The 12673-nt window shown below is 45.5% G+C and overlaps 1 protein-coding gene and 1 pseudogene across 4 annotated transcripts; one reads left to right on the top strand and one right to left on the bottom strand.

Moving 5' to 3' along the window:
* Positions 1–60: 60 nt before the first annotated feature.
* On the top strand, positions 61–6628 carry LOC143510121 (homeodomain-interacting protein kinase 2-like). Of its 3 annotated transcripts, none has more exons than XM_076999149.1 (11): positions 61–1255; positions 1557–1930; positions 2575–2698; positions 3335–3454; positions 3556–3642; positions 3919–4100; positions 4239–4401; positions 4624–4700; positions 4852–5248; positions 5524–5581; positions 5766–6628. In XM_076999149.1, exons 1-9 carry the CDS (start codon positions 548–550, stop codon positions 5006–5008), a joined length of 1992 nt encoding a protein of 663 aa, XP_076855264.1. In that variant the 5' UTR covers positions 61–547; the 3' UTR covers positions 5009–5248; positions 5524–5581; positions 5766–6628. The 3 variants fall into 3 exon arrangements, with proteins under 3 accessions (XP_076855264.1, XP_076855263.1, XP_076855262.1); XM_076999148.1 differs by having other exon boundaries at positions 4846–5248; positions 5527–5581; XM_076999147.1 differs by having other exon boundaries at positions 4846–5248.
* A 1028-nt stretch (positions 6629–7656) lies between these two features.
* Positions 7657–9667, bottom strand: LOC143510120 (nipped-B-like protein A; annotated as a pseudogene). The gene is made up of 2 exons (XR_013129912.1): positions 8947–9667; positions 7657–8584 (listed from the first exon to the last, which is right to left on the bottom strand). The product of XR_013129912.1 is annotated as a nipped-B-like protein A (transcript).
* Positions 9668–12673: the final 3006 nt, after the last annotated feature.

Below are 12673 nucleotides of genomic sequence, written 5' to 3'. Positions count from 1 at the left end.
TATCCTATTTTAAATGACTAGGTCATTGTACTGCTTTGGGTACTGATAAAGTGATCGTTTGGGAGGGGGGGACTAGGTAATAACTAGCTAGCTAATTGGAGAAAAAGCAAAACTATAGCTGGCTACCCAAACACGCACATTTACAACATTGCTGTTGTTTTGTGTATTGTTTTGAACTCAAACATTACGACCTTATATTTGATCCTATATGCTAATAAAGCAGCGCTACAAAGCGCGTTGTGGTGCGTGTTACCGTCACGAAGAATCCGTAGAATTGTAAAGGATATTTCCTGGAAACCGCGTTTATATTACGCGTTGTCAGAAACACAACAATATTTATGTTTGATTCCCAATGAATTCCGTCTTGTATTCTACAGATATTTCTTCGGAAAGATTGTTATAAAGTTAGCTTACCATACGAGCTAAATACGATTTCAGATTGTTCGTTTAACCGTTATCTACCAGTGTTTTAGTTTTAAAGTTATATATAACCCCTAATTGGATTTTTTTGTAAAGTACCTGTCGAAACGAAGTAGATTTGACAAAAATGGCCGGTCGAGGTCAGCCTAAGAGGAGAAGGTTATCATCTAAAGGTTTGACCTCCCAGCTCCAAGTTTTATCCCGGGATGTGAGCGGTCAGGCGGGTGAGAGCAGCTACTACCTGCAGTGCCCTGACCATACGGGGGCGCCCTCTCCCGCGGATTCAACATTCAACCCTAACTATAACTCAGCTGCCGTGGTCTCTCCCTCCTCTGGAGCCGAACACAGGCAAACTGGGTTCTGTGCTGCCAACATCACCAGCAGCATCTCAAGACCTTCGTGGTCTTCGTCCTCCTCTTGGTGGCCTTCATCCTCCTCTTTGTGGTCTTCGTCCTCCTCTTCATCTTCTCCTAGCCGGCAGGGTGTAGACGTAGCGTTGGCCTCGCAGAGTGGCAACGCCTACCGGAAGCGCGGTGGACTCAAGAGGAAGAACAGAGAGGAAGACAGCAGCGACAGTGTGCTGACCCTGGAGGAGCCCTCCGCCCCTGGGCTTTCCAACCGCATGGCCTGGGGCGAGGCTTCCACCACCATCGACTACCATCTAGAGCAGCACGAGGTCCTCTGCTCTGTCTCCAACAGATACGAGGTGCTGGAGTTCCTGGGCTGTGGGGCTTTTGGCCAGGTGGCCAAGTGCTGGAAGCTCGGCACCAATGAAACAGTCGCCATCAAGATCTTAAAAGATCACCCTTACTTTGCCCGCCAGGGCCAGATCGAGGTGGGAAAATTGTGCCTGATTTAACTGAGGTTTTGAGAATCAGTTGTAGCCCTGATTCTGATGTTGCTTTGTTCCTGCTCTAATAAGATGTAATAGGCTGATATTGACTAAGACTGTGCAGTTTGTAATCAGGGGTAATTTCCCTTTGTAAAAGAGCATCTGTCAAATATAGCAAAAGTAAATGTCTGAAGGGAGCCATGCAGTAAATGGGTTGATGTTATTGAAGTTACGTAACATATTAGCCCTTGAACGCTGTGCCCACGTGAATTAACGCCTGTCCCATCTTCCCCCATCTGCTCAGATGAGCATCCTGAGCTGTCTGAGCACGGAGAACGCAGACGAGTTCAACATTGTGCGCTGGTACGAGTGCTTCCAGCACAGGAACCACATATGCCTGGTCTTTGAGATGCTGGGGCAGAGCCTGTACGACTTCCTGAAGCACAGCGAGTTCAGCCCGCTGCCGCTGAAGTACATCCGGCCCATGTTACAGCAGCTGGCCACCGCGCTCTTGAAGCTAAAGAGTCTGGGCCTGATCCACACCGACCTCAAGCCCGACAACATCATGCTGGTGGACCCCGTCAGGCAGCCGTACCGCATTAAGGTTATCGACTTCGGCTCTGCCACCCACGTCTCCGACGCCGTGTGCTCCTCCTACCTACAGACCAGATACTACCGGTGAGTGATGCAGCCTGAGGGGCGTTGGAAACAGACGCATGGTAGCGGGAATTGGTTCCTCTCGAGTGTGCTTGAGAGTTGAACTGCCCGTTGCGGACGGCTGTGGTGACACGGCTATTCAGTAAAATCGTGATAAGCCTTACGATGAACTGCAACACGTTTGATTGCCGTTTGATTTATAAGTGATGTATTTTTAACTGGATCATGTATGTGTGTAATTTATCCAAACACCAATGAATATCCTAATATATTCAGTGCCTGAGAAGTTAAGATGCTCTCAGCACATATAAAGATGTTATTTTTGGTTGGTTTTATGCTTCGGGCTTTGGTAATATCAGTATAGGGTAAGTGTACTGCTCCATTGTAGTTACACCATGGCAGTGTTGTTCTGTATTTACGTAGTGGAGAACAACACATCAGTATGTAGTGCCAGTGTGTTGGTGAACTTGGCTCCACTCAGGTTACTCTACTGTAGTAGATGGGTAATGCACAGGCCAGTATTGCGCTACCAATTTAAAGCTTAAAGCTTTTACATTTTCACTAATTAATTCATCACTCTGTGTTAAAGTGAGTACCTTTGAATCACAACAAACTAGAGTATCATGCTAGACGTTATGATGGACGTTTTTGTGTTTTTGGTCCAGATCGCCCGAGATCATCCTGGGTCTCCCTTTCTGCGAGGCCATTGATATGTGGTCCCTGGGCTGTGTCATCGCCGAGCTCTTCCTGGGCTGGCCCCTGTATCCTGGAGCATCTGAATATGATCAGGTCAGCCCACGGGCCTCGGACCCGAACCTCGCCTTTCTCACGCTGTCCTTATTCACGAAGCATCAAAGAACAGCGCTGATTCAGAGTCTGCTTTCCCACCTCCTTTCCAGAACTTCCTCGCTGTGTAATAAAGATGTAAATCTTGTTTGGGAGAAGAGTGGTGTTGCTAACGGTGATGGACACCCTTAAACTATGCAGCTTGTTAGCTGGTCCCTGATGACTGGCAAGGAAGAGACTATGAATGATTTTTGGGGAACCAACAAAACAATGAACTCAAATGTGATCTTTGGGCTCTTTAGATCTGAGATGTGTTTTCTGGCTGTAATTGGTAATCTAATAAGAGCTGTTTACAGTAGTGCTAGAAATATTGTCTTGCAGTGGAAGAAAATCTCTGGTTTTATGACAGTGGAATTCTAAGCTGGGTCCAGGTGAAGTTCCCAGTACAACAGGGTTGACTGGTGCAAGGTGTTTTAGGAATGCGAGGCCCTTACGGCTTTGTGGCCGTAGTGACATGTAGGGTTCGGATTTTTTGAGTAGTTGTCTTTGCTAGCTCGTCTTCAGGATCCATATATGAACGTAAAATAAAGTCATCCCATCATACCATAAAATCATACCTCCTGTGTGCTGTCGCCGCAGATCCGGTACATCTCCCAGACGCAGGGCCTTCCACCAGAGAACCTCCTGAGCGCGGGAACCAAGACCGGATGCTACTTCCACAGGGGCTCTGGCTCCAGCTACCATCTGTGGAGACTCAAGGTCCCCCATCCTTCGTGTGCCATGTGTTCGCTTCATAAGAGAATTGTAATGGCACCTGACGGTACACCTGAATATTTTTTTTCTGCTTCTATGTTCCCCAGACGCCTTTGGAGCATGAGGTGGAGCTTGGCGTCGAGTCCAGAGAGACCAGGAAATATATTTTCAACTGTCTCGACGACATGATGCAGGTTAGTTGTGCTCTTGTTCACCTTATCGCACGCTTTGCATCACTGCAACAAAGAGCACAAAGAGCACTAGCTGCTGGTGGAGCATGTAGAGAAGGTCTTGGCTCTGAGTTCAAGGGTTTGAGGGTTCGTGCTCTCATAATAAGTGTATGTAAGTTGCAACAGCGCCTTAGAAATGCAGAGAAACGCACGCCGATTTTGCTGCTGAAACAGCATCTTAGGCACATCGTCGCCCTCTGCTGGCGCATAATATAACCTACCGGTTCGTCTCCCATGCAGGTCAACATGCCCAGTCTAGAAGGCAGAGACATTCTAGTGGAGAAGGCTGACCGGCGTGAGTTCATGGACCTGCTGAAAAAGATGCTGACGCTGGACGCAGAGCACCGAATCACGCCGATGGAGACCCTCAGCCACACGTTTGTCACCATGGCTCACCTTCCCCACCTCCCTCACAGTGCACAGTGAGTGTGTACAGGGCCGTCCCTCCGTCTCACACAGTCCTGCTGTGTTCCAGCTCCGACACACGCAGGACGGTTTGCTTGTCGATCATTATGCAGGGCTCTTTGTCTGTCTCACTCTCTCTCTCTCTCACTTTGCAGTGTAAAGTCCTGCTTTCAGAACATGGAGATCTGTAAGCGGACGTGCACGGGCTTCAACAGCAGCAGAGGCCTGTTCGGCAGTGGAGGCGGGGCCGGGGGCGCGGCCAGTACTGACGCCAACCTCCCAGTCACCTTCAACAGCCAGATTGGCCAACACAGCCAGGTGGGCCTGCCAGCACAAGCTTGTAGTGTGTTGCACCAGTGTCCCCAAACCTACAGCTCATATAAAATGACTGCAGGCGTTCAGATAAGAAATTACTCACCGGAACTGTGTTTTTCAGCTATGTTTGAAGGGTTTTGTCATTAAGTACATTTTGCCCTGTTTGTTGGGTGTGTGTGTGTGTGTGTGTGTGTGTGTGTGTCCTCTGCCACGCACCCATATCAGCCCATCATTATCTGGTACATGCCCAGCATCATTATCATCTCCAGCGGCACAGAGGACGACGCCAACCTGCCCACCAGGTGCACTCCCTGCAAACTCCGTTGCTCCGCCTCCTGAGCCTCTGAGCTCGGTGTTTGCTGCAAATTCCTTTGATGAGTTCCTTCATATCGGTCACCCTTCTGCTTGGTCACCTTGTGGTTTTTAAACGCCCCCCCCCCCCCCCAGTTGCAGCGTGAACCAGCGGGTGGATGACATCAGCTGTGGGACCGTGCGGGACTCTGACTCGTCCACCTGCAGCCTGCTCAGCCCCAGGCACCTGCTCACCTTTATGGACAACGTCACCAAGTCGCTGGCCATGGCCATGGCCTCGGCGAAGGCCCTGCCCTGAGAGGGCAGGGCACCAGGTGAGTCCTCGTCCCAAGTGCTCTGCCTCTCCCATCCCTCCGGCTCTGTCGACAGGCCTCTGCCGTGCCATTGATCAATGTCTCACATCCCCATATAGAGTCGAGCGCCGCGGCCTCCGGGCGGTCCAAGAAGACTTCGGTTGTGCCCCCTGCCAGAGCAGCCCTGCCCGACGCTGAGAGACAGAGCCGCGTCCACCAAGTCTCAGCCTCTCAACCTGAGCCAGGTAGAGCGTCTGTAGAGCAGTTTGCCTTCACACGCTGCAGCTGCTGTCACACTTCGTAATACACTTCACACTGGCCCATAGAAAATCTTAGCTTCACTTTGCTGTCTTATCCACACTCTGCTCATCAGCTTCATTTAAGATCATTTTCTAGTAGGCCTGTCGGATTGCAAAGCTTTGAGTCTGACCGGTGCATTGATTTGCTGGAATACTGTACAGTATATGTTGGCCAGAGTATGTTGTATATATTCACAGTTTTATATATTCACTTTTCCCAGCAGCAGCACCGGCGTCCCACTCCCCAACAGTCATAGTCAGAGAGACCCTCAAAAAAAGGTTTGTTAGTACTTCAGGTTTTTAAATTCCAGTTCTTGTATGTCATGTCTTGTTTTGTACATATTTTATGTCGGTGGGAAGTGCTGTTGTCAGCTTATTTGTAAAAATTTGGTGTAGACCAGAGTGTAGTTCAGCTGGGGTATTGATATCTCACTGCCATTTTGTGTCTTGGCTCCTCCTACAGGTCCAGCAGTCTGTGATCATCTCATGACAGGTCAGGAGGCCGCTCCCCCTGGCGCCAGTCCAACTACCCCTCAGACTCTTCTTACCTGAAATAAATGGGCTTTGAAATAAGATGATGGTGGATAAGCCCATGATCCACTGGGTCCTGGACTACCTGTCTGCTAGACCCCAGTATGTGAGAACTGGAACCTGCCAGTCTGATCGTCTGGTCAGCAACATCGGTGCTCCACAGGGAACTGTGCTCTCCCCCTTCCTTTTCACCCTGTACACCACTGACGTCCAGTACAGGTCTGACCACTGTCACCTTCGGAAATTTTCTTACGACTCAGTGGTGGTTGGGTGCATCAAAGACGAACAGGAAGGACAATACAGAGACCTTGTTGACAGATTTGTTGGGTGGTGTAAAAGGAACCACTTGATCATCAATGTGACCAAAACCAAGGAGATGGTGGTGGACTTCAGAAGGAAGAGGCCCACAATCTGCCCTGTCACCATCATGGGTCAGGACGTTGAGCTGGTTGACTCCTACAAATACCTGGGTGTGCTGCTGGACAACAAACTGGACTGGAAGGCCAACCCTGATGCTTTCTGAGACGACTCAGGTCCTTTAATGTGTGCAGCAAGTTGGTGGAGATCTTCTACCAGTCTGTTGTTGCTGGTGCTATCTTCTTTGCAGCAGTCTGCTGGGGAAGCAGCATCAGGGGACTGATGGTCAGACAGAGGAGCACCTTTAGCAACAGACTCATCCAGCTCCACTCCAACAAAGATCGGTACAGGAGCTCATTCGTGCCAACTGTGATCACACTGTACAACAGCTCTCCACTGTGCCAGTCGTTATTTCAGTGGAAGTGTTTAAATAAAAATAATTTATTGATACAATTGAATGTGTGAGTGCAATCAGTGAGATATTACAAGGCAAACATGAAAACAGTTGGCCCCAGCAACACTATTTTTGAGCTTTTTTTGCACTCTTTTGTACATAGTCATGTAAAATGTAGGTAACATTGTTCTTTACCACTGGAAATAAGTGGCAAAACAAAGAGCCATTTGACTGACTCTTTATGAAGAGCTGAGCCAAAAGATCCGGCTCCCTAAAAAGAGATGAAATTCCCATCAATAACTGGTACTTACTGCACAATTCTGATGCCACTATCTTGCACATTTCATCTTCAATCTCATGTAATTTTGATATCTATTGCTTTCATACTGTTATTTCATATCTTCAAATCTGTCACGCTACGGTCCCCGAACCCTTCCTTTGGGGCGTGTGTTAACGTTGTCTGCGTCTATTCGTCTGCGTCTGTGTACCTCCGTGGGTGCGGGTGCGTCTTGTAATTATCCGTCTCACCTGTGGCTCGTCTCGTCATCACGTGGGGTTGATGTGGTCTGTCTATTTAATGTGCGTTCGCGCAGTGTCTTGTGCTCGTCGTTGTCTAATGTTTGAGTCTACACGTTACGTGTGTATGTGTTGGTTTAGCGTGCGCTATTGCGCAATACCTGTCTGCATTAAAACGTGTCGTTGTGTCTGTGAAGCTGGATTTGTGTCTCGTCCTTCGCCTCGCACCCAACGTCACAAAATCTATTTAATTCTATATATATAATATATTCATTACTTCTGATACCATAATTATTGTTCTTGCTCTCATTGTAACTGTGCTGCTGTAATAACCGACTTTCCCTCTGGGATTAATAAAGTTCTATCTATCTATCTATCTATCTATCTATCTATCTATCTATCTATCTATCTATCTATCTATCTATCTATCTAGAGAATTTCATTACTTCATTGTCTGGGCTTTTGTTGTTTGTTTGTCCATTTTTGTTTGTTTTAGCATACTTTTATTATTTTTTTTTATGATGTTTATTATGTAGACCGACACAAGAATGAGACATGAATATAAAGAGAGGTACAAAATGTATTGCAGTACGTGTTCCATCAGAGGCCCCTGGGTCAGCCAGAGCTGGGGTGGCTGCTCTAGCAAACGCTTGGCCAATGGCCTTATACTGCATGCTTTCGCAATAAATTATAGCCACGCTCTGTTATCATACAAAAATCAATAGCAGCTCCATAGAGAAGAGCCAAGCTATAGAAAGCCATCTGGCACTAAGAAAGAAAAAAAAGAATTTTTTAAAACATGAACAAACTAATTTTCTTCACCATTCAGTAAATATTTAAATTTCTTTTAAAGATATAAATAATATTTTATGTTAAAATTTGATACAGGAATAGAGGAGCAGCACCCATACAAATGTTTCTCAAAACACCTCAGTGGAGTGTTATGACAACACACACACACACACACACACACACACACACGCACTGCAAGCCTGTAGTGTAACTGATCAGAAGGGTCTCAAATGGGGAGATGAGGAATTGTGAGTGTGTGTTCACATTTGGCTGACGGTAAAGCTGTTGTGTGTGAAGAGTGTGTGTGTGTGTGCATGTCCATGTGTGAGATTAGCTGGGGTTCCGGTCCTTGCTGGCATACAGAGCTCTCAGCGTCTGAGCCAGTTTATGGCTAAGTTTGTTGGCGGTGGTCAGCGTGATCTTTCTGTAGATGATGTCGGTGAGGCGGACGGTCTCCACCCAGGGGACCAGCTTGAGTCCCTCCTTGCGACGAGCTTCGCTCCAGGCGCTGGAGAAAGACCCAGCCATCCAGCGCACGCTGTAGCCGTCCGCTCCAGCACGCGGCCCAGCTGTGGTCTGTTCCGGTACTGTGGGCAGTGCAGGGCCACGATGTCCAGAGCGCTCACAGACAGGCTCATGTTAGCCAGCACGGCGTCCGCACTCTCCCCCGCCTTCCTCCCACGCCCAGACACCTGCAGGGGGCGCAAGCGCACAGTAACCCTCCTGTGAGAAATCTCTCTTATTTGCGCTGTGACAATAAAGATAAACCTCAGTCCATGACCTGTCCAGAACACACTAATGTGAAACCTCAGTCCATAACATGTCCAGAACACACTAATGTGAAACCTCAGTTCAGAACCTGTCCAGAACACACTAATGTGAAACCTCAGTCCAGAACCTGTCCAGAACACACTAATGTGAAACCTCAGTCCAGAACCTGTCCAGAACACACTAATGTGAAACCTCAGTCCAGAACACCATAAGTATATCATGTGTAAAGACAAACATCAGTCCTTTTTTTGGCATCAGTTAAATAATGTGTGCGTGTCCTTACTCCTGCTGTCCTCTCGTCCCCCTCACTGTTGTACTCGTCCATCTGGGCTTGGTGGTGGTTGTGTAGTTTTGCTCCACCTGTCCCCTCCAGCAGGGCGGAGATGGCTTTGTTCCGAACAGCAGCAGCGTTCTCCCCTACCTCCTCCTCTTCATCAGGATCGAGATGTTCCATCAACAGCTTAAACTGCAACACACACACACAAACACATATCAGCATTCACAATTGTACACAAACATGTCACATTTGACAGCAGTTAAGGGCTAGAACATGCTCTGTCAGTTCACAGATTTGTAAAATACTACAAGAACCTATGTTTAAAAGTAGAAGTGGCCATCATGTGACTGGCTGACCCACTTCTACTTAGGTAACCCTTCATCTGAGAGACTATACTAAAGATGCCACCTTTCCCACTATAAAACATTCTGCAAAATGAGTCTTAAAAAGCCAAGTAAACACACCAATAACCAAAATACAAATGGTCAGTTTTACCCCATTTCTATGGTAACCTCTTGAGACACACTTAGCCCCACTGGGCATTGTGACCTCCAGGGAAAGACCACCATCTGTCACCACGTATGGTTTAACGCAGGATCACCAGATCTGTCACCACGTATGGTTTAACGCAGGATCACCAGATCTGTCACCACGTATGGTTTAACGCAGGATCACCAGATCTGTCACCACGTATGGTTTAACGCAGGATCACCAGATCTGTCACCACGTATGGTTTAACGCAGGATCACCAGATCTGTCACCACGTATGGTTTAACGCAGGATCACCAGATCTGTCACCACGTATGGTTTAACGCAGGATCACCAGATCTGTCACCACGTATGGTTTAACGCAGGATCACCAGATCTGTCACCACGTACGGTTTAACGCAGGATCACCAGATCTGTCACCACGTACGGTTTAACGCAGGATCACCAGATCTGTCACCACGTATGGTTTAACGCAGGATCACCAGATCTGTCACCACGTATGGTTTAACGCAGGATCACCAGATCTGTCACCACGTATGGTTTAACGCAGGATCACCAGATCTGTCACCACGTATGGTTTAACGCAGGATCACCAGATCTGTCACCACGTATGGTTTAACGCAGGATCACCAGATCTGTCACCACGTATGGTTTAACGCAGGATCACCAGATCTGTCACCATGTATGGTTTAACGCAGGATCACCAGATCTGTCACCACGTATGGTTTAACGCAGGATCACCAGATCTGTCACCACGTATGGTTTAACGCAGGATCACCAGATCTGTCACCACGTATGGTTTAATGCAGGATCACCAGATCTGTCACCACGTATGGTTTTACCAGATCCTGCAGCCCCACAGGAACCCCACATCCTGCAAACCCCACACTATTAACACCATTAGTGTAAAGGCAAAAAAATTACTTGGGTATTTACAAAACCAGTCAATGCTACAGAGAAAATTATAATATCTTTATAATATATAATAAAATGTAATACTTAATACTAGTGGTGGGCCGTTAACGCCATTAACGCCGATAATGTCGGCCATTATCGGCGTTAACGGCCCACCACTTCTTAATACTCATCTTAGTATAAACAGATAATAATGATAGCTGTACACTATATGGCTCTCCTAGCCTGCTAGTGCTAAAAGAGAGCTTATATGAAGTCTATCAAACAGACTCTGCTCAACTTTAGCCAGCTGGTGTTAGCAGCTAAAGAAAACTAGATAGTTTGTTTGGGAACTAGCAAAGACTTCCATGTCTTATCTATCAGAGGCTAGCAGGGCTGCTAGAGTAAGTGAAAATGTGAGCTGACCACCATTTTAGCATGTCATTCTTCTAAGATATAAATAAAACTATGAAGTGAAGTCTTTGACTTACAGCAGAGCTATAACATTAATTAATGTTATATTTTAAAAAGGTCTTACCGTTTTTAGCTGGAGTACAAAAAGTTGGGGGACAGCAGCTCAAAACGTGGTGTCTGGAGTCCATGAAGTGAAAAGTGGGTGGAAGTGTAAGCTAATTGAAAACAACAACCACCTAATGAGTAAAATCTATCAATTTTCTGTATCCTTGAAGTAGGCCTAATGTGTCACAGTTAATTTTATTAAAGCAAAATTGTGTAAAATACAATTAATAAACACATTACATTTGTTGAATTAGACTCAATTTGATTTTTAACTACATGTATCCTTATTTATTATGTATTAGTAACTTTTAATTATTTAGTAAACATTAATTAACCCCAGTCCCACTTTTTACAGTGTATGCTAATATTTTAAAATGTATAAATGATAAATAAAAGCTTTGCAATTTAAGCATGACTACAGTAAGTGTAAAAAGATATGCCCACACTGAATAAGAGTGTCAAATGCTTTTAAGACATGTTTGCGTTGCATGAATTCATAAAGCAGCTTTGTTTGTAGCCAGATACAAATATATGTTATAGCTGTTTAAAGGAGGGAGCACCTTTAACCTGAAGAATTAGAATTGAGCTGTTTTATCAGAGACAGGATCGTTGCAGCAAATTCTGGGCCCTATACACTCTCAATGTCACTGGGCCCTTATAAATGCCAGAAAACGAGGCACATGAGCAAAATGTGTCAGAAAATACATATCAGAGATGATTTCAATAAAAATCATAAAAGTGATTGTGATATAATAATGCTAAGATTGAATCCAATGACTTTAACCAGTAATTTAAAATTTAGTTTTCTACGTCGTACCCCACATACATAAATTACAAGTCCCAAAAATGCCAGGGCCAATTTTTTGTCCCAGTCCAGCCCTGCCCTCATATGTGCTTCTCTGAGTTAAAACCCTCAATGCAGACACACACTAATCAACTATAACTCTTTGCCAACCCAGAGTGTAATAATGCAGGAAAAAATCAGTTGTCTTATATAATATTCATGTTAAGGAAATTTCTACTGGATCAGGTTTCCTAGATTATTGTGATTCCGCTAAAAACAGGAAAGCTCCGTATACACACGTGAGACGAACACTGTCTACAGTGCATTCTCCCCCCTCAGTTTCTCAGTGTGTCCAAATGTACTGTGAACATGTGATAACGGAGTAAAGGAGATCGGACTGGCCTCTCTCCTCAGAGTTCCTGTTATATACGAGACTCTCTTGCTTTTTTACTTTTGTAATAAATCTCTCTTTTAACCACGTCTGGGTCCTCATCTATTTTCAGGAAATTTCCACGACAATAAGAAATACCATCCTCTTGTAATTCCAATGGGAAACTCGAGAGCGCATGAAGACGTTAAGATTGTGGGTTTTGAAAAGAAACTGCCATTAAATAAAATATTTGCCAATCCTAACCAAACTAGCATATATCTTAATTATATATGAATAAGTCAACAATCGTATTACCAAACACGGTCGCGCTGGGTTATATAGATATGTGTGTTACCTTTTGTGTACCTTTATGCGTTTTGATTTTTCAGCCCGTTCATAACGTTTAGTATTGTATTACATTTATCCAACACAACTCCCATGTGCATGCAAATATTCAAAGAATATCATATCGTTAAATAAATAATATATGGTTTATTTGTAATGTCTGATTTCAGAATCTGGATTCATTATTTGGGTATCCTATTTTAAATGACTAGGTCATTGTACTGCTTTGGGTACTGATAATGTGATCGTTTGGGAGGGGGGGACTAGGTAATAACTAGCTAGCTAATTGGAGAAAAAGCAAAACTATAGCTGGCTACCCAAACACGCACATT

The sequence above is a fragment of the Brachyhypopomus gauderio genome, chromosome 3, assembly GCF_052324685.1.
Source record: "Brachyhypopomus gauderio isolate BG-103 chromosome 3, BGAUD_0.2, whole genome shotgun sequence".
Lineage (NCBI taxonomy): Eukaryota > Metazoa > Chordata > Actinopteri > Gymnotiformes > Hypopomidae > Brachyhypopomus > Brachyhypopomus gauderio.
This window is presented reverse-complemented; position numbering and strand designations above follow the sequence as displayed.

Excerpts from the sequence above, each read along its gene's own strand:
- LOC143510121 (XM_076999148.1), top strand. The coding sequence starts at position 548 with ATGGCCGGTCGAGGTCAGCCTAAGAGGAGAAGGTTATCATCTAAAGGT. Across the intron at positions 2,699-3,334 it reads GAGCATCTGAATATGATCAG|ATCCGGTACATCTCCCAGAC; the intron begins GTCAGCCCACGG and ends CTGTCGCCGCAG. Across the intron at positions 4,701-4,845 it reads GACGCCAACCTGCCCACCAG|TTGCAGCGTGAACCAGCGGG; the intron begins GTGCACTCCCTG and ends CCCCCCCCCCAG.